At 38.3% G+C, this 21,411-nt stretch overlaps 1 protein-coding gene across 1 annotated transcript in view; it reads right to left on the reverse strand.

The window, feature by feature from the left end:
- The window catches only part of SMARCAD1 (SWI/SNF-related, matrix-associated actin-dependent regulator of chromatin, subfamily a, containing DEAD/H box 1), a 45,899-nt gene continuing 24,488 nt past the window's right edge, over positions 1-21,411 (reverse strand). The window contains exons 8-23 of the mRNA XM_009329759.1: positions 20,371-20,756; positions 13,309-13,511; positions 11,962-12,052; positions 10,618-10,717; positions 9,034-9,093; positions 8,759-8,834; positions 8,151-8,286; positions 6,964-7,101; positions 6,558-6,653; positions 5,556-5,673; positions 5,173-5,294; positions 3,832-4,020; positions 2,811-2,929; positions 1,685-1,867; positions 844-953; positions 1-541 (exon numbers count right to left, since the gene is read on the reverse strand). Of these exons, the coding sequence (XP_009328034.1) occupies positions 480-541; positions 844-953; positions 1,685-1,867; positions 2,811-2,929; positions 3,832-4,020; positions 5,173-5,294; positions 5,556-5,673; positions 6,558-6,653; positions 6,964-7,101; positions 8,151-8,286; positions 8,759-8,834; positions 9,034-9,093; positions 10,618-10,717; positions 11,962-12,052; positions 13,309-13,511; positions 20,371-20,756 (2,189 nt within the window). The 3' untranslated portion in view covers positions 1-479. The remainder of the gene's footprint in view (positions 542-843; positions 954-1,684; positions 1,868-2,810; positions 2,930-3,831; positions 4,021-5,172; positions 5,295-5,555; positions 5,674-6,557; positions 6,654-6,963; positions 7,102-8,150; positions 8,287-8,758; positions 8,835-9,033; positions 9,094-10,617; positions 10,718-11,961; positions 12,053-13,308; positions 13,512-20,370; positions 20,757-21,411) is intronic.

Raw genomic sequence — 21,411 nt, forward strand, 5'->3', positions numbered from 1 at the left:
AATCTATGCAATTTTATTTGAACAAGTTGATACAAAACCAGTACATCAAATGAACCAAAACAAGCAGAAACAGACTCGAGCATTGTCAAATAAGGCACATATAAAAAAATCTACACATGTAATCCAGTGAAACAGACGGTTTATATATATATTTGGAGGTAGAAATAATTACAAAAATACTGACAAATCTTAAGCAGTAGCAGATTTGTTAAAACAATTACTACTTAGGTCCACGGTTTGAAAAGTGATCTGTAAAATAATGTTTATTCAGCATCCGATGTCGGCACATTTGGGCCATTTATGTTTTTAAGCATCAAAAGAATGCCATTGGTGTTAAAAATCTTCAATACCATGAGGAATACGATAAAGAAACTACAAAAAGTTATAAATGTTCATAAAACTCATGGTCATCAGTAACGTAAGAGTCCTTGGGGTACAACATCACCTTTCTTCCTTGAATTCCACAACATATTTACATTTTAGAGACCTAATGAAGCTTTTAATAGTGTGGCTATATCTGCTGGAATGGTTCCTTCTTCTCCTGAGGAATAAAAACAAGCGTTAGTACAGCTCAAAATATTTCACGTAAACAGACAAAAGTCTAGATCCCCCAAACTGTACAAAATCCTCTACTTGTAGGAGCCTGTCATTGATTTATGGGTCAGACTCAGAGGGCACTTCCTGTCGAACCGAACAATAATTGGCACAAATACATCTTTCTAGTTTATTTAACACGGAAAAGAAAAAAGGCTTGTCTGCATCAAGAACCTTGTTTTTTCAGAATAATATATTGCAGCAACCTTAATTCACTTAAGTGGACATCATTACGTGCAAGGGACTTACCTGAATCTGCTGCAGTCATATCTTGTTCTAACTTCAGTTTTTGCTGGCTGATTTTGAGCATGGATTCTTCAATAGTCCCCTTACTGATTAGCTTTATGACTTTTACTTCTCTGAAACCCACAAAATAGGATAAATCCATTTATATCGTTTCTTTGGATTAGTGCAAAAGGGAAGGATGCTATGCCTTCGCTCAGCATGCAGTGGTTTAAAACCAGAAGGAGGAAATGAACAAGAGGGCAATACAAAGAGCTTCTAGTTTTCCTGTCTGGACCAACTGTGCCCTGTGCTGCCAGGAAACTTGTTTTCTCCTGCACTGCCAGCCACCACGAAGTCTGGACGGTCACAGAAATCTCCATTAATAGAAACAACTCAACTTCCCCCTCATCCCATACTACAGTTGAAATACCAGTTATTAAACATATCCTATTCCTCACGTTAGCTTATTCTGATGGAGGACTTTAAAACAGTCCATGGTTTCACTCTTTATGATAGGGTGGCACTTCAGAGCTTTAAAGTCTCCTGAAGAGAACAAACAGCTTTGCCAAACAGTCCCAAAGACTTCAGTCTGCCTTGACATGGTTCCTAGCACCAGAAATTTGAGAATTACAGAGAATTTGAGAGTTATAGAGAACTGGAAAATGGAGGAGAATGTAAATAAGGTTTGTTCTGGCAGCAACATGTGCTAAGACAATTACTATTACCTAGCTCCCACACAACCCAGAGCTGGTTTACACAAGTCTCTGCTTACAATGGAATTTTTAATCATAAAATATTGTCCTTTTAGCCTCCTTTGAGAGCTTGCCTCCAAGAAAAGCCAAGCATTATAATTAAGAAGTCTTACCTTGTCTGACCTACTCTATGGCATCGGTCTTCTGCTTGCTTATCATTGTATGGGTTGCAATCAATGTCATGAAGAATAACAACATTTGCTGAGGTCAGATTAATTCCCAAGCCACCAGCTTTAGTTGACAGGAGGAATACAAATATACCCATATCTGTATTGAACTGATCTATTAGATGTATCCTGAAGAACACAAGAAAACACGCATCAGGCCTTGGAGAAAACACCACACTGGCTCCAGAGTTGAATACAGAAGTTAGGATGATGATCTTTTGAAAGGGAGGACAGTGGCACTGCAAAGCAGCTCAAAAGTACAGATATTATGCAGAAGGAAAAAGGGTACCAACAGTCCTCAGCAGTGACCAGAGAAACATACTCAGAGTGACAGATAGACAGCAAAGAATGAGAAGAGGCTTGGAAAAAGATTTTGGATGATCATAGAATACAAAGAGCAAGTTGGAGGATGAGGGAAGACGGAAGTACTTGAAACAAACCGGGGGGTTGGGGGGTGGCGCGGGGAGAGGAATTTAGCTTCATGACCGTCTTCTGTACTAATTGCACATACAAGGGAAGTAGCAGATTTCAGCTGTAAGTGGGAAGTAATACCACAGCAAGAATGACAGTTTTTTTGCAATGAAGGAAAGAGCATCTAAAAAAAATAATCACGAAACAGGAAACAGCAGAAAACCAGCACAGCTCAAATACAAGAAAAGTATTGCAACATCTTCAGCTGTGAAGGACAGAGTAAATGGTTTGTCCTAGAGGAACAGAGGGGCTTATCTGCCTATTGTAACAGAGATATACTATACTTCCAAGGAATATCTACAGGTGAGCTTTTGTTATGGCATGCTGACACACAAGCAAATCAAACACACCATGAACTGCTGAAGACACAAGTTTTCCATTTCGATGGTTAAGACTGTAACCCGACCATCTAAAACTCACCTTTCAGCCTCATCCTTACTAAGGAGATCTGAAATCCAACATTAAACCCGTTCTATAGTCAATGCCCAGTGACCACAGAATTCTATACATTGGAAAACAAAAGTAAGGGTTGTAAGTCACCTCCCCCCCTCTATGCACACATACATTTTTTTCTCTCATCTTCAGCAAAAAAGTCACATACCGATCAGAAATCTGTGTTTTTCCATCCAACCTAATGTATCTATATTGCCAATGTTTTAGGAAAACTTCCAAGATATCCAGCATCATAGTAAACTGGCTAAACAATACAACTCTGTCACCCTGGAAATGACAAAGCAAAATAAGTTTTAAAACACGTCAATTACGGGTAATGAACTACACAACAAGTACTTTACTGGTGCAAATACGTTATTTTACTTTGACTGAATCCCTGTGTTCCAAACTAAAAGACTAAGCTGAAATTCATCAAGTCAGGACTGACTTTCAGTGAAGATATCGTATCCAATATTTCTGCTGCATTAACCCAACTTTTGTCAGTGCAAGAATTTTTTTAGTCACTTTGTACTTAGGTGACTCAAGCAATCTAGAAATCACATATCAAGTGCGTGACAGATCTGCTCCATCTATAAACATCAACAAAATATTTTCATTAAAAACTTAAATTTAAGCTATATTCCATATAATACAGAGCAGTAGCACTCTTTTGTCTGAAATAGTCGAACAGGTGCACAGGACACTTATGCAAATTCAGGACACTGAAGTATTATGGTACATGCTTATTTGTAAAATAAGCCAGTTTGAATCTATGACTCAAAGGAGTGACCTCTTCTTACCTTTACACTGGCTTAACACATGCATGATTATTCTGATGTAATAGTCTTACTCAATTGCCAAAAGAAGGTCAAAGTTCATGAGCTGTGAAAATGATGCTAGCCCTCCGTACATTGAGAAAGTAGTGTTAACTCAGGATGAATATTCTGAAACTTGGAAAAATGGGAAAGCTTATTTCAGCTGTCTCTAAAGTGACGCACATAGGCTGGACTGCACATTAAAAGCTGTAAGAATAGCTTTGCAATACTGCACATGCACTAAATCACATTGTAATACTCCATAGAAAAGCAGCTGGGTTGCATATACAGCTAGCAGACGTTAATTCAACCAGTTATTTAGAGCCACCCTTTAGATGGACAGGAAAAGACGTTTCAGACATCTGTAGTACCCACCTTTTCTTTAAGGTCAGAGAGAATGCGTTCCAGTGCTCTAAACTTTCCAGAATCCAAGATCTGATCCATGTCTAACTTGAAGTCGTTGACGTGAAAATATTGCTTACAAAGCAAATGCAGCTCAAAATCTGTCATTACTGTCATATCTTCAAAGATAAGGTCAGGGTTAGCATCACAATGTGTGGGTTCCTGTTAGCAAAAATTAAGGGAAATAATGCAATACACAATCTTGCCAGACAGACAAGAAAAAAAAAAAAACACCACACAATAACATCCAAAATTTCTGAAAGAACGAAGTAGCACAACTAGACATGGACAAATGCCAGAGCGTGGCTCATGCAAGCAACAAAAGATGAACTCTGCAACCCCAGGTTTATAGTAGAGGATCATTACTTCGCAGTTAGCTTTTACAAGAACTTGTACTACCAAAAACTAAGAAGTATATGCTCAACCTCCATAGCAATTACCTAGTTCCCATCAAGCCCTATGACCTTTTACCCCTGTATCAGACCTCTTCCCCTGAAGACACATTCCCTAAAAGGGAGGTCCAATCCTTGGATAGATGGTAGAAGACATGGGAAGCCCAGCCCAAGATGTAGGGTGGGTAGAGGGATGTCATGCCTGGAAGAAAGAGGAAAAGAAAAGCCACATCTGGAGAGTACGATGGTATGAGTAGGAATAAAAAGGGACAAAAATCCTTCATAAACCAATGGGTCACTTCTTCCCTTCCCCCCAACCTTGACTGGCTTTATTTTAAAACAAAGCTGAAGATATTGAAAGCCAGCTGCAACTTTCTTAGAGCACCTGCTGCACATTCAGACTTTTTTTTTTTATACTTTAGAAAGAAGCAACAATTTTCCCCAAACTCCACAGGCATTAACTCCAGCCAAATTACAAAAAAAAAAAAAAAAAAAAAATCCTCAACAGTTCAATACTTATGCCTTCCCTATTTTAGTTCTGTACAGCTTAGATTTCTTGCTACGCAGAAAATACTAGTAAACTCAAGTGCCCACCCAAGACTTTTTTCATAAGTACTCTGGTTTTAAATTTTGGGGTGGAGGGAAGAGGTGTTAAGGAGGAGCTAATGAAAAGGAGATGACTGCAGTCCCACAACTGTTCTCTCCCTTCTAATATCTGATACAAAAATCAGTGTTCAACACATACAGAGCTTGATTAGAGCACTGGATAGATGCAGAGAAATAAAAAGCAGCAACAATGAATTAAGTTTTGCAAAGACACACTTTTGACCAGAGGAGTGACAATAAAAAAAAAAAAAATCTATTTAAGTTGCATTAAAAATTCTGAGAAATTAAGGATTGTTTCTGAATCTCATCACCTTACCTTGAGCATAAGCATGGACATTGTCCTGAGCTTGTCAGTCGTGTAATACTGACGATGCAGGAGAGGATGATTTGCCATTTTTCTAAGTTGCATCATTACATTTCCCATATCAGAGTTTTTTTCTGTAAACAAAAAAATAAGGTATATTCAGAAGTAGTGCATAGATGCCTATCTGACACATCTTTATCTCTCAGGAGAACTTTATTTGTAAGAACCAAATTTGACATTTCACCTATTACCTAAACTTCAGAAAAATTCATAGAAGGGATATAGTCAGTTTATGAGTATTAGACATTTCTACAAAGCAAGGGCTTTGTAGTTACATTCAACATATGTCTGGGCACGAAAAAAATCCAGCAAAAGGAAATAAGACCCTCACATACCATTACTATCAATAGTTTTCTTGAGCTTGTTTAAGAGATCACAGTAAAGTTGTTCCTGTTTCTCAGACATGGCACATAATTCAATGAGATCTTTTTTGGGAGGTAGCTGTTTAAGGACCTGACAAAATAAAAACATACCAGGTAAAAACTGGACTGTAGTGAATGGTCAATAATTCTGTACTATCTTACAAGCCTGCTTTTAAGCTACTCTATTCATTCTCCCCATCCCAACTCCTTTCATTGGCTGCAACTTCGCCAACTGAGTCAGCAGTTCGACTTACTCAGAACTTGATTTGGATTATACATCACCCCTCCCCCCCCCAGAGTAACACGGTCTGCACGCTCCAAAACTGCACAAAATAATACTACATGCAATACCTGGAACCTACTCCCCTGCTAATCAGAGATACCCTCTTCAAGCCACTGACTACTAAAATATGCAAGTACACAGAAACACTTTTCGGATCACTATTAAGTTTTCCCTTTCTTTTATATATGCAATTCTAAATAGAAGAATTTAAATAGGTTCTGGATTTTAGAATGAAAAAGAAACATTTTGATGATAACAAAATAACTTAAAACACAAATTTCTAGTCATACATATACACAAATACATGCATGCACATTCACTGCCTTAATCCTTTCTGTTAAAATAAAACACCATTACTATAAAGTCACAAATATTTTGTGGTTAATGTGGAGGATTTCTCACTTCTCATCGCTTAGCAGTGCACTGAATCACCTTTTGGTGATCTTTCCTAACTAAAATTCTCAACTGTAAATAGTCAGCAAATAAGCAGCGTCAAAACCCAAAGCTGCAGCAGATCACGTTTTTACTTGCAAACTCCTGAAAGATAGAAGATAGCTCAAGTTTCTTGCTCTTCCTAGATAAACAGCTAAAGCTAGCACTGACAAAATTTGACCTTAAATTCTACTGTTAGTCTCAAAGATCATCAGGCTTTTTGATGATATGAAACCATTATTTTAAAGATAAAACATTACCTCATCTTTTACTCTTCTCAAGATGAATGGTTTTATTATCTGCTTTGCGTGTGCAATCCTCTCCTTTTCATATACGCTTTGTTCTTCAGCACTCTTCTAAGGAAAATATTGCAAGAATTCAATTACAGTGTGAAGTTTTCAGCTGTAACTAACTATTCTAACTTGATGAAAAACCCAGCCAAAACAGACAGATCTAACAGGACCATTAGTATTCTGAGATATCCTGTTATGACACATTCTTACTTTAAATGGTTTATTTCATTGTTTCATTTTCTAGATTTTCATAATCACACTACCTGTTTCTTTAAGATACCAATAAAACAGAAGTTATGCAGCAACAGCAGTGTTCTAGCAAAAAAATAAATAAATAAATGTTATTTTCAATAAGAAAGTATATAGTACTTACTGTTTTTGAAGAGAACATCCTTCGGATTTCACTTGTGCTACTGCTGAACATATGCGGCATGACAAAATTCAAGAGGGACATCAATTCCAACAGATTATTTTGAACCGGAGTCCCCGTTAGCAGTAAGCGATTCTTTGCCTGATTGTCCAAAGTGGAAAACAGCAGTGAGAAACATTAGTCAAACAGGTTAAAAAAGAATATTGGCAGAAACACCACCACTGTGGAGAAGTGAGAAAATGAGCTTGGTTTAAATTATAACTATTTAAACCTAATATATATTTAAATCCCATGGAATAATTTCCTGGCTAAGTCAACAAAACGGTTTACAGATCTGTGGGGAACTGAGCACGTATCAATTTAAGACTATTCAAGAAGCCTAATCCAGATGTAAGAAAAGCCTTCCTGGCTCTATTAGGGTTTTTCTTGTTTGGTTGGTTTTGTGGGTTTTTCTGTTGGGGTTTTTTGGGGTTTTTTTTTTTTTTTTAATTAATGTGCTAATTGTTGCTCCCATATCATCTTTTCTAATGTCACACAGTACTTATGCACAACTTTTGAATTGCAAGGACAAGCCACAGTTTAACTGGTTAAACATCAGCTTCTTAAAAAGGCTTTTGATGAAAATATGATCTTGAAAAGTGAGTCACAATAAATGATCATAAGTATATTATTATTGTATGAATACTACAGTCCTGAATCACAATAATCAGAGAAAGAGCTGTACTCAAATTTTCTCTTTTTCAAAATGCTGCTGACTCAGGCCACAAGCTACAAGAAAAAAAAAATATTTTAAAGCTAGCTTGTCTTGCACAGTCCTATCAAAGTAAGTCCTTAAATACTACAGTGTTTCAGCACAAGTCATCAGAATAGCATGTTTACAATCTTTACTACTGTGGGATAAAACTGGAAAATTGCTTAATACTGAAACTGAACCACTACCATCATTGTAATGATGCTATAGGAAATTTATTACATTTCTTTGGGAGCTTGTCTCCCTGAAAGAGTTCACAATGCAGGATCCATTCCTAAGACCACACCAACACTTATATCCACTTGCATACTGTAGTTTCTGGAACATTATGTGTATATGAACTTTGCAGTTAATATTCCATTTTCCCCCAGCCCATAACTACAGAACAGAAGAAACAGGAGTTGTCCCCTCTTAACCCAACAATAACTAAACCTCTTACATTAATTGTCATAAGGTGCTGGTAGCGTACAGAGCTCATGTTCTTGAGCATGTGACCTTCATCAAAAATTGCATAGTTAAGCTTCAACCTGCGAAACAGTCCTCGATCGTCTGAGCTGCTAATTGCACAGTTGTATCTGTCAGTGAAAGATATCATAAAAGACACATTAAATGCAAATTTAACATGAACATACTGTTATGACAATCAAATTCTCTAAAATTGTTAAGAGTTATGGAGAGAATACAGGAGGTGCAGTAAGTAAAACTGCCTAGAAGTAACCAACCATAACACAGTTTACTACTGGCAAATAACTACAGTTTACTTCATGAGCCAGTGCTCTCAGTAACACTTTCCAAAAAACTATGCAAATCTATTACAAAGTAATATGTATCTATTGGCATGTATTATGTGATTAATAGATAATATCTAAAGCATCTAGTACATAGTATCTGTTACACATTAATAAAACCCTAGTTAACCATTACCTGAAAACAAAAATAAGTTCCCTTCCCATCTCACCAACCTCCAAACATAGTTTGTTTTGTTGTACCACTAGAGGTCAGTAGGAGCTAACTAAATCTCACTTGTTATTTAATTACTGTACTTACGTAGTTACAATCACATTGAAATCGACAACTTTATTATTAATGTCCACCCTGAGATGTTTCCTATCTTCTTGGGATCCTACAAAAGGACAAAACATAAAATGAGTACAAGTACATATATTTATATACATATAAAAATTAAGACGCAGAAATACCTTCAGCGATAAGTATGTGTATTTAAACAACTGTCTTAAAACAATGCTTCCATGAGCAATTCATCTTTTCTTAGGCTGTTAGCAACTGTATTATTGGATTAATTTCTAAATTAGATTCCTCACCATAGTAAAAAAGGACATTCAGTTCAGGACACCACAGATGAACTTCTCTTATCCAGTTATCTGTAAGACATCATTAAAATAAAAACCAAGTCATTTATATTTTATTATGTCTTACATAACTTCAGACACACCTCAGCATTAAACCAAACATCTGATTTTAAAGCAAATCCCTTTAAATTCTCCTGAAGGTTAAGAACTTTCTGTCTAAATGCTGGAAAACTGTTAATATTTAGGGAAATCAAACAACCCACAACTGGGCTTTAAGTAATTCTTGTTTAACCAGCTTGCGCTTTAAACTACTACAGAAAGTCCCTGCATGGTCTGTAACCACCATGTAAAAATATTACAACGCTTAACTTTTCAGCCCGATTTCTTCCCTAGCCAGTTAATTCCTCAGAAAGCAAATCACTTCATTTGTCAGTACTCGCATCCAGAAGTGTTTCATCAGGAGAGACACTGCCTCTGGGAGTAGGCAAGGAAGCCTGACAACTTGACCCAGCTCCAGGTGTGCAGCCAGCAGAGCCGCCACCGGCGACGCTACCATGCCCGAGGGGAAGCTGCTTGACAGCCAACACAAATGCTGACCCCAGACCACAGCAGAAGGGGGTCTCTGGTAAATGCCACTTGACCCAGGCCAGACCCTGATCAGGGCTGAGGAGACACCTCCAGAAAAGAGTCAGGAAAGATGCAGGTAGACCGCACTTCCCAGGCATCCCTGTGCTGGATGGCTTGGGCCAACCTGCCACTACAATTCATGAGCCTTTACGATTCACTTCACAAAAGCACTTTCGTTTACACCTTTATGTACACCTCAGGTTTTAAGTAACATGCATTTTTAAGTTATTTAAAAAAAATGGGTTCTAGTGGATTTTAAAAGCACACTGGAAACAGCAATTTCAAACTGACGTTGAACAACTGGAAGCTTTTCTGATGCATTAAGAGACATTTTTGAAGCCCAAATAACTATTTTATATTAAAAGCAGCATTTTCTTTCTAAATTAAACTTGCTACTTCCTCCTTTCTATAATTATTCAACAAAACCAAATTTAACTCCATGGAGAATTAGTTTCTGCTCAAACTCATCAGCTTCGCTGATATATTTTATTCCACCATATTCTTCCTGCTTTCGACTGAGGTCACTAAACAATCAAAACACGCAACTAAGACAGTCAGCCTCATCGTTTTAGGATTTTGATCTGCTTTGACAGATTCTGTGCAGCAAAGAGGGAAAAAAGACATTAAATGTCTCAAATGTCATGAAACCTAACCCTAAGCACAGCCTGAAGACTAGGAATTTCAGCCAATATTCAGTAAGTAAAAAGACTACTTTGCTAAACAAGTTCAAATTGTAACAAGTAGCTTTGTTTTTTGTGAAGCATACAGAGCATATTAAAAAAAAACTTTAGGTCTAATTAATTCAGAACAAGCATGCCTTCAGTTTTGCATTCCAATTCAAATTACTTAAGGAGTTGAATATTATCATAAGAAAATTAAGTTTTCTTTCACAAAATTATCTTAGTTTCACTGTCTGTTCATGTTTGGTTTTTTTTTAACAAACAAATAATTTTGAAGCTTGTAACTTACCTAATGTTGAAGCTGGCACAACTATCAAATGGGGACCCCTGTTGCCCTCTTGGTAGAGATAAGCTAGAAATGCAATAGCTTGAATTGTTTTTCCTAAGCCCTAAGAGAAAACAAATCCATTTAAACAAAATTTACAATCTGTAGAACATACTAGTGTTTTGTACTCATATGACAATTACAGCATAGTCAACGTTAACTAAAGATTACAAATCCGCACAGAAAAATTGTTCTGTTTAACCACATTGTTTTTACAGAAGACAATTCCTTCTTAAATACAGTCGCAGTCAAACTCAATTATCTTTTCAGCTCAACATTTGAGCATCAGGGATTCATCTTTTCCATTTATGAAGTTTTTCATTTTAGTTCAAGTTCATCCCTCAAATCTTCTTCAAAAATTTACCTTCCCGAAACAGACAGCAGACAAATGATTACTTGGAAACTAATTGTTTCTTTCCATTTGAGCCAGTTGTACAAAGGATATTCCAGCTATTTCTGAAGTGGAATTTAACATGGAAATCAGATTTCTTTAAGATAAGCCTATGTTTCCGCCAATACTCACTTTCCTGTCTTCTGTATCATGGATTTAAAAATTTATCTTATCTACCACAAAATACACACATAGGGTAGTTCTTACAAATACGAAACATACGGAAGTTGAGAAACACTGCCTACGTCTTAGTGAAGCAAACCCATGCATTCACTCATGGCTCGTCACAAGATGAACATCAGCCAGGACTAAAAGCCACTGACAACACATTCAGCATTTAGCAGCTGCAGCACTAAGTTTGTTCTGTTGTACAATTACTCAGCATCAAAAAAACCCTCAAACCCATAAGCTTTTCTCTCTTCTTTCAAAACTTACGGGGAGCGTAATGACAAGAGATGGTTGAAATGCTGGAGAAGCAGAAAAGGTTTCTACCCACTTAGTTTTTTTCTGTATCGTTAACTACCTGTTTTGAAACTGATGGAGAAGTGTAGAAGATAAGGGCTCACTACAACAAAATGCTGGACAAGTAGAATGAAATATACTTATGGCCAAGGAGCTATTAAAATGAATGGTTTGAGGATAATCTGTTGTGGTAGAAACTGCTTCCATTGCATCAGAAGACACCATGTGACTTGTAATTTTCAGCGTCCGTGAATCTTAGGCTACCTTTGACTTTCAAATTGAAAGTAAGAGCTCAGCAGCTTCTAAACATTTGGAGAAGCTGTTTGCAATTTAGGTTACATTAGCTAAAACAAATTACTTATAATCTGCTTGGGATTTCTTGGAAATGAAAGAATTTAACAAAGGCATTTTTGCAAAACTTTTAACAATTCTTAAATAATCAGTTTCACACTTACCATTTCATCAGCCAATATGCCGTTCAATCCATGTTTATGCAGCAATGCTAACCAGTTCAAACCAATCTTCTGATACGGCTTAAGTTCCAAACTGTTAAGAAATCAAGCTTATTGTGTTACCATCTTTTATTTGTTTCTCCACGAAACACAACTTTACACTTATGTTAATCACAGAATGGTAAGTTTAACATTGCCTATATTTTAATGCACTCCAGATCTCCTCATGGAGTGAAAAACACAAACTTTATTTAATCAGTCACCTGAATACCAAAGAGCATTTCTGAAGTTTCTAAGTAGTTTATCTAAATTTTTATACATCTTAAATGATCAAAATGAACATTACAATGAATACTTTTCTTCTAAAATCAGTGATCCACAACCAGTTAAAAGCAGATACACAACTGCTGGTTTTTAAAATACACAAAAAATTAAGTGGCATTTAGCAGCTGCATCACTAAGTTTGCTCTGTTGTACAATTACTGGTGGTGTCAGCACCCAACAAAAAAACCAAACACACACAATCCACAAAACACACTCAACAGCAAGTCACTTAGTTCAGCATTTTTTGCCAAAGAAGAAACATCACTTATAAGCTCCCTCAGAACAGTTCCCTCTTCCCCTCAGGTTTTATTTTGACACAAGCTGAAAATCCTTTTCCTATTTACTACTAACAGCCTTCGAGTCTAATCCAGTTTCCTACTCTGCCCATTCCCACTTCACCCCTATGCTTCCTAACCCTTAGGATAATGCCCCCCACCATACCCATTTCCATTCCTCCTAAGCTCCCTCTTTTTTCCCAATACCGCTTTGGAGATCCTTGCCAATTTACCTCTCTGAAATAAATCCTTTCCGCCAACACATCCCCCGTGTCCCTCCCACTGGATCATTTTGTACGTCTGAACTTCCTGACCGAGGTCTTCAGCCCAGCTGATAAACTTTACAAGTTTGCTCAGATTCATTTCAATTTGGCATCTTTGAAATGTAAGGTCCCCCATTACAGAATCAGTTCTGTCTGGCCTTTTGTTTGAAATAAGTTAACAACTCAAGATCCTGTCACTCAAGGTTGGCTTCTACATTCATCAAAAACCACAGCAAGTAAAACAAGGTATTGAGCACTGTTATATCTTTTTGGTTTATGTTCTCATCCTCCTCACCAGCCTTCCTGACACACTTAAAAACATCTGTTGGATTCCCTCAAGTGTTGCACATCACTATTTAATTCACTGAGAGCTGCTAGTTGTCAAACATTCACAACTCTACTTTCAGCGACTACAGTTTTGAAAATCCCAGTCTTCAAGTATACCTTATTATCCGACACCCCTGTAAGTACAAAAAAGGGAAAGATACCTCTGATTCAGAATGGAGGGTTGCTCTATGTTCCATCCACATCCTCCATCTTCAGTAATCCTGGTTACTTGTTTTGTCAGTTTATTTGAAATGTCTTCACATTTATTCATGAGCTTTAGAACCACATCCCTCTCTTTCAGCAGTATCTTGCAGTTCCACACTATGTCTTCTGACAAACCAGTAGTCTTAGTCATTTTTGTAAACTGCAAAATAATTTAAAAAAATTACTATGAACACCGGTAATAGCAGCAAAGGTGCTATGGTGAAAATCCACAGCTGCTGCAGGCAGCAAGTAATTCAAGGAGCAGACAGTAACAGCATCCCAACCTCCTCTCAAAATTTCAAATATTCCTTACACACTTGGCCCACTGCAAAACTGTGTGAATCCACACTGAAGGTCATGATTACAGCTCCTCGCACTGTAAAACATATCTTAAAATAAGAGAGACAATTTCTCTGAAGAGTTTCTAATGTAAAATATAGGAGCTTTAAACTCGTAAAATCCTCAAGGGGAGGCTTTGCATTACAGTGCAAAGCAAGCTTTGAAGGCCAGGCCCACTGACAGAACAAAACCACAAAAGGAAGAAAAAACCATACTGATTATCATTAGATCTCCTTTCAAGCAATCCCTATTAGATACTAAAGATATAAGATGTAAGCATAATGTAGGCATCAAGGCAAACCAACCTATGAAGAAGGCTATTAAGATTTTGTTATGAATCTGTCTGGAGCTCAGCATTACTCAGTCCCAGTTCTAACTGTACCACAAACGGCACATTCAAACCGGACTCAGGCAGACTGGAATAAAATAAAGATTTAAGGGGTAAGAAGTTTCCCAAAACTATGTCAGGTTTTTTGTGGTCACCAAGTACTGACAGGCCCAAAAGATCAGCAAGAATTGGTTCATTCTTTTCAGTTCTTCATATTTCAGCGTTGGAGGAGAATTCCTGCACCAAGCTAAGATTCACCTAAACTCTTTTTTCTTGAAATAAACCCAACCTCCTGTGAAATCTGTGAAACACAAACTTACACAAATCTACCAGGTCATTAGCACTTGCCAATACATTTTCATGGGCAGTACCATCATCCTGACAAGGTTTTAGCACCATTCAGTTTTTCCATTTTTTTGCATGTGCATGTTTCAAGTCAGTATAATCCTCATTTTACAGAGGGACAAATACATTTTCTAAATGTCTTAGCAGACAAGCTGGCAGAGGACAAATCAAGATACCAGAACCTCTATGTAAATACAAACTGACACAAGGCCTGTCCACCGCTCCTGAGCGCGCCTAGTTTACAAAGATGAAGCACACCAGTGTTTGACTCAAAAGCTTGCTACTGAGCCACGTGGACAGCCCACATTCAGTATCACTGTGGCTCCCTATCCCACAATAGGGTATGCCCTCCTATCTTGGCTGAGAAGAGATCTTTAAGTGCTGTAACTGCTCTGCCACCATGTCCTCATCTTCTCAAAACACGTGTTCCCACCTTGACCGAGGCTAACTTCTTCTGCTGCTTTGTACTCCGAGTCTACTACTAAGAGCAGATGTTGCTTTACTCATGCTTGCTAGAAGATGCATCTAATCCAGCATAATTTTTTTTAAATAATGGCTCCATATCACAGTCCTTCCTACATCAATCATGAACACATGCTTGATCAAGATCAAGAGCTCTTGATCTCTTTTTGTTGCGAGAATTGCTACTCACGAGTCTCATTCTCACAACCTTGTGCCAGCCACAGACCTACCATGTGACACCACGTCTTTAATTAAAACTTAAATTTTCCTAGGTTTTTTTTTCCTTTTAAACTATAGAGCATTATTAATTTTGACACAGAAGCCTTACTTCCACCACTTGCTTCCTCAAGTCCACACTAGTTACTTTATATTTCCTTCCTCTAAACTTCATATCTTCACTATAATATGGATATTCTCCATTTTAGAGCCAAGAAGCCTGAAGTCATGTCAAAACAGGCCCTTCAGGCCCATCAGCTTCTCCTGGATTCCATGTAGGGCTGACTGCAGAAAGTGTAAAACCTTTAATAAATTTATTTCTGCAGTAACTGGGGTCATATTTGTAATTATAGTATTTTCATGCATATATATGCATAAAGTTATTTCACTGTAAAGAACAGACATCGTCCTTTTTTATTAATAGATTTAAAGAACTGAAGGGTACAAGATCCTTTGGATTTGCCATTCTTTTGTTAAAACAGAAGTAATTGCCACACAGATTTCTCTGAATTTTAAATCAGACATCTATTAAAATTTAGCACAAGATTTCAAAGGCATATATTCTCCTAGAATTCCTTCTTTAAAAAAAGAAGGTGTCATATGATCCAGCTATTACGTGTTAAGTAACAGATCAATATTGCCACATTGCAGAGTAAAAGCAAGCTTTATTAAGCTGAAGTGTACAAGCAGGCTATGCTTTGACTCAAAAGAAAAAAAAAAAAGTAGTGATGCCCTCTACTGACAGCCTGCCGCTACAGTTTTGGGGGTTTTTTTGTTTGTTTGTGGTTTTGCTCCATTTTAAACAAAACCCAGAAAGTTTACCAACACTCATAGGTTAAACCAGGCTAAGGCACACATGTCAACACTTGTTAAGAAGTTTTCTAAATAGACACCTCTATTCAGAAATAAAAAAAGATGGAAAGAACATGATTTTTAATAGGCAATTAAAAAAATTCAACATTTGTTTTGATGCCTAAAGCTTTGGTTGGCATGAATATAAATCCTGTAATCTATAAATAAAGGGGTGGAGAAATAAGCCATCTGTTATTAACAGAAATTGTATTGTTTCGTGTCAGCATGTTAACGTTCATCTCCAAGTTACAACAAGAAAAACTTTATCCACTGGTTTACATGTGAAACACACAATGTTACCCTGTCGTGCAGAACACAAAGCAGATCCTTGGGTGGCCTTTGGTTTACTGCAGGTTCAGACATCCTCCAAGGTTTATTTTTTTCAAATGAGGTCCAAAAATGTGAGAACATCATGGACAACTGAACCCACGAGCTTCCACAGTGTGCTTCAAAGCAAGGTCCACTGGAGTCCTGGGCTGCAGCAGTGCCCCACGGTACATAACCACCACGCTGGCACGCTCTGCTTGGGCTTACCTTACACCACTTGAAGGTGATTTAGGATTTCACTTTACCGCTTAAGGGTGGAAGTCAGCCTCAACCTCGATCAACAAACCCTAGTTCCACTTTAAGCAGCTCCCATTTCTAACCTGATGCATTTGCTGCCTCCCTTCAGTTTGCTTTGGTGCAAGGTGCTTCTGGATTTCCTGCTAGTTTGTTTTGCATAGCAGTTTGTACATGTGCAGCCAAACAAAATGAGAGATGATAAAAAAGCCGAAGCTGCCCTTCCTTGAGTTTTTATCTCCTAGCTCATATACTATTGCAGTATACAGAATATGATGGACAAATAAGTCCATCTTTGACTGCTCAGTTCTCCCATTCCCCTAAAAGTGGTAAGCTAAATATATGCTATGTCAGAATTTCTATGTAATATTTTGTGTCAGTTTAACTTGCATGTACTCCTTAAGAATTTGTGATTTTTAAAAGCAATAGACAGTTTAATTTGCATAAAGTCATTAAATGCTAAAAGAGATGGTTTATTTTATGATAGAATACCGCAAATGAGAGAAATGAGATGATACAGCAAATCTCATACAGATACATACGTTTCTATGCTAAAAGGAAATCCAGACAGTTGACAATTATAAATCTTAAAAATAAGAAACTAAATAGCATTAAACTCCCTCCAGTTCGTACCCCTGCATTTACCAGGGGCAGCGTGAAATTGCATTGGGCACACGCAACAGGCTAAGGAACAGAACACCTCCCCAGACCCCAAAAGCTCAGCTGGGCTCTTTCTGGAGCCAGTTTTGGCTCTGCCCTTGTTTCTTGGCACACACTGAACACAGGCAGGTATTGCTGTTACATGACCATGTTCACAGCCTGTCCGCTGAGGAAATGGCGCTGAGATCTGCCGTTTCCAACAGTGGCCAATTCCAACATTCTGGAAAAGACAGCACTGTTAAAATATAATTAAGTGCCAATGAGTTTTTTAGAGGAGTGAGGGTGAGGAGGAAGGGCGATGGGTGCCCAGAAGTGCTTCCACCAAGGAAAGAAATCATGCTGTCTACGGCCTGCAATGTGTGCCAGTGGGGTGTCACCAGGACCCTGAAGCAAACAGGAAAGGAAGGTGGGAAGCCAACATAGGAAAGGACCCATCAGGAAGGGAGATATCTCTAATGGCTGTCGGTTTACTAACGTGTGTCTAGCCTGAGGAGGTGTAGACCATGAAGCCAGTACAGAGCAGGCCTGCACCATGAGAGGAAAACATCACTGAACACTGGCCCCTTGCACAAAAGCTACCGAACATGTGACATCAGACCAAGACACAGGGAGGTGAACTTTCCTCTTCACCCTGTCTTGCAGTCTGCTCTGAACCCTCATCTTCGCCTTGCCCTCCACAGCCAGCCATGTTTTCAGTGCTCCTCCTTCCCTCTCCTCCTAGCCCGCAGAGCCCCCCTTTCTGCTGACCACCCTTTAGTTTGCAGACCCCTGCATCCCCATCTGCTCCCCTTGTGTCATAATCCCCAATTCCCAGCAGGGGAGAGCTGCTTCTCATGAACTTCTGCTCCAGCATCTCCCATTTGGGCATCACACCTCCTCTTCTGTCTCAGCTCCACGCTTGGGCTTGCTTCTACAGCACAGGCACCTGGGACCACCCTTCAAAACCTCCCGCCCTCAGAAAGCAACGTGCAATTTTAAGTTGTGAATATGAGGTGTAGTCAGAAAAGCACTCTCTCAGAGCACGCATCCCAATCTATTTTGTTACCTACTACTCTCCCTATGCACACAACATATTCTGGAGAGAGGCATCACCTCTCTGAATGAGGAGACAGATACCTAAAGCTTCAAGGACATACCCAAGCACTCTTTACGCAAGTTAGTGTTTGAGAGGAGGTGCTCCCAGCTAGTTATCTCCAGCACTGAAGACTGGAGTATGGGCATTTCTAAATTGTCAAAGGAATTAATCCTTGTCAGCAAGGACATTTTCAGCTCTCTCCATTTATTTTTTGAGAACCATGTTTGTTAAATTTTTTCTGTGTATTTTAAGCGTTATTAGATCAAGTTAAACATCTGTCTTAAATACCTGCTCCAAAGAAGAAGTATTTTCAAGCATTCTTAATAACTTAATAACTTCACAAGCTTGAAATTAATTTTAAATCCATCTGAAAAAAAAAATCTTAGTCCAACTTAAAAAGCTTGTCTAAAATAAAAAGGCCGTTTTAATTTACGTTTTCCTGGAATACGACATTCAATTTCCAAATAAGTAGGCTTTAGTCTTAATCTCAGGCTGAGAGCCTTAAGATCCTCCTCAGTTCTAATAATGAACAAGTGGTAACAACTTCTAGCGCTTTACATTGTGTTACAAAAGATATCATTACAGTAAAAAGAGACCTTAAAACTAAGCCAATTTCTTTAATGCTGAAACTGAATCACCTCTCTCCATTATTCTACCACTCTTACTAATTAGTAGGAAAAACGTTGGGTCACTGAGCTACTGGGTCTTTATAAACAATTAAATCCACACTGATATGAAACATCTGCTAAAATCTGCTGCAAACTACTTCTACTCTGGGCAAGTATTCACAACACTACATAAACATGTGGTTGCTGACAGCAGCAATCTTTATGAAAGACAAATTTTGAACACAAACAGGCCCATGCAGCTTTTTTTCTGTTAAATATTTTACATAGAGAAGAGGAGAACAGCCCTGTAGCAAATATTTCTGCAAAGAATTAAGCTCAGGCAAAATCCAACAAGTTTAGAAAGGAATAGCCGTATGACAGATGTTCTGTGAGAAGCCAAAGGCTTGGGGCAAAACGGATTTCTTTTGCAGCATACCTGCATCTTGTATTTTTTTTTTTCTCCAAGTATCCTCCCCTTGTCTCCCCCCCCCCCGCAACACAACATACAAAGATCATTTTGTTTTCCTTAAAAATCTGTTTAGTATCTCTTACTGTTTTGTGATAAAACATTTCACACACCAAATAATAAATGTTATTGTTTTACACATATTGAAGAAGTTCTATTCTGCTCTGAAAAAATACAAGCGGATCTTGCATACATCAGTGGGGGAGGTTTCAGAACACATACTGATGAAAAAAATATACCAATTACTCTTTAAGAGGGCCTACACACAGTTACTGCTTTAAAATCCAAAGCACTAATAAATTAAACCAAGAAAATCTGCCGTAATGCACTTCAATTTTCTTACCAGGACATTGCTCTTACCAGGTCTGATGTCTTCCAGTTAACTGAAACTGCGTGAAATATGAAGGCAACAAACCATGGGAAACATTTGAAAGTAACACCCCAGTGACAGTAGATAATCTACTTACCAAGAGATATCGTTTTCCCTTCTGTTGTGGATTGTGGTTTAGCTTTCTGATGCTTTACCTTTTATTAATAAAAACACAGCAGCTTGTTCCACTAAAAAATGGCTGCACTGCTCAGCTAGCAAAACCATGCTAGAGACTAAGTTGCAGTAGATTAAAGAAAAAAAAAAAAAAAAAAGACAACTGTTTCTTGTATGAAACTGAAAATATCCATGCTGGCACCTTCAATCATGGAGCTACCCTGGAAGCTGCTGCTGCTGCTATTCAAGTGTCTGCAGTAAAGGTCCTGCCACGTTCTTGCCTCCTGCATGGGTTTTCAGCTACAAGAGCTCAGAACAGACTAGCAAACACCTCCTTCCCAAGTGAAAGCTCTTATTTCTTCTTCTGCAGTGAAATCAACCAACTTTTTATGCTACAGAGTGAGTGACAGTAATGTCAGCCAATCAGCTTGAGTTTTCCAGGAAAATCACCCCTTAATTCATTCAAAATCAGGTCATATGACACTATTTGAAACGCTATTGGCTTAGGAGGAACATAACATTTTAGCCTAATCAGGATAAGGCCACCCATCTAAGCCTCCCTAGGCTGAAGCCACCTTGACTCTAGGCAGGCTGGGGATAGGAAAAGAAGAATGCAGACCTACCAGAGCCTCCCAGCTGTTAAAGGGCCGGAGCGCTATTATCTTCTGAGCCTTTTTCTGAGAACACTGGGGAATCAAAGTCAGTTCGCTCGGGGAAGCATCCTGCAGGAAGCTGAGGATTTTCGCTTTGTAGCCATCCTCCATCACTTCGTCGCCACTGCTGTAGTCCTCGTCAAGGGAGCTACCACCATCTTCAGAAGCTGACTCATCCTCTGAGTCTTCTGTTTCTCTTTTAGTATTCCAAATGCTCCTTTTGCCTTTGTCCTTTTTCCGAAAGCCATTCTGCTCCTTCCCGGAAGATTTCGGCTTCTCTTTGCTCTCGTCACTTCGGCTCTTTGCCGAGGCTTCAGTCCAGTCAGAAGCTTCACTTTTGGGAGGAAATTCCATGCCTATGCATGCAATATAGAAGGCAACAAGTCAACGCATACTGGTTAAGGGCAAATTCAAATCCACTGTTCTTCCAAAATAAAACCTATATAGATATAAAACACAATTCTAGTATTTAATACACAACAGCAGGTGTTACTAAGAGAAAAGAGGAGCAAACACCATACAAGTCTGTTTAAAACATGTAAATAGTACCAACTGTGAGTATAAGATGAGCAATGCTAATTTGTATACTGCTCAAATAGCAGAAGGTTGTAACTAACTATCTTAAAATACAGATGATCAATGCTATGTAATATGTGTGAGCTGCAGAAGCTCTGAGGTAAAAGCAGATAGTTAAGAACTCCGACGTGTTGCTGGGATGAGATATTGGTCCCACTCCACCTGACTGCAGAGATATCAATTCTGCTGATTTCAGAAAACAAGCCTACTTTCACCACAAAAATTACATATTTTTTCCATTTTAATGCATCTCAGCACAGCATTAGAGGTGGAACAACAAAAACATGTACTTGTTAAAGAAACTGGAAGAATGAGGTATTTCTGACCAAAATAACCCTACTGTCTTAAAGTAAGATAGAGGTTATCTAACAGAACGTGAGCAAGTAATTTTCAGAAGTTTTTCTTCCTTCTTTGGAAGAAACCACTTGCAACACT

The sequence above is a fragment of the Pygoscelis adeliae genome, unplaced genomic scaffold (assembly GCF_000699105.1).
Source record: "Pygoscelis adeliae isolate BGI_AS28 unplaced genomic scaffold, ASM69910v1 Scaffold67, whole genome shotgun sequence".
Taxonomy (NCBI): Eukaryota; Metazoa; Chordata; class Aves; order Sphenisciformes; family Spheniscidae; genus Pygoscelis; species Pygoscelis adeliae.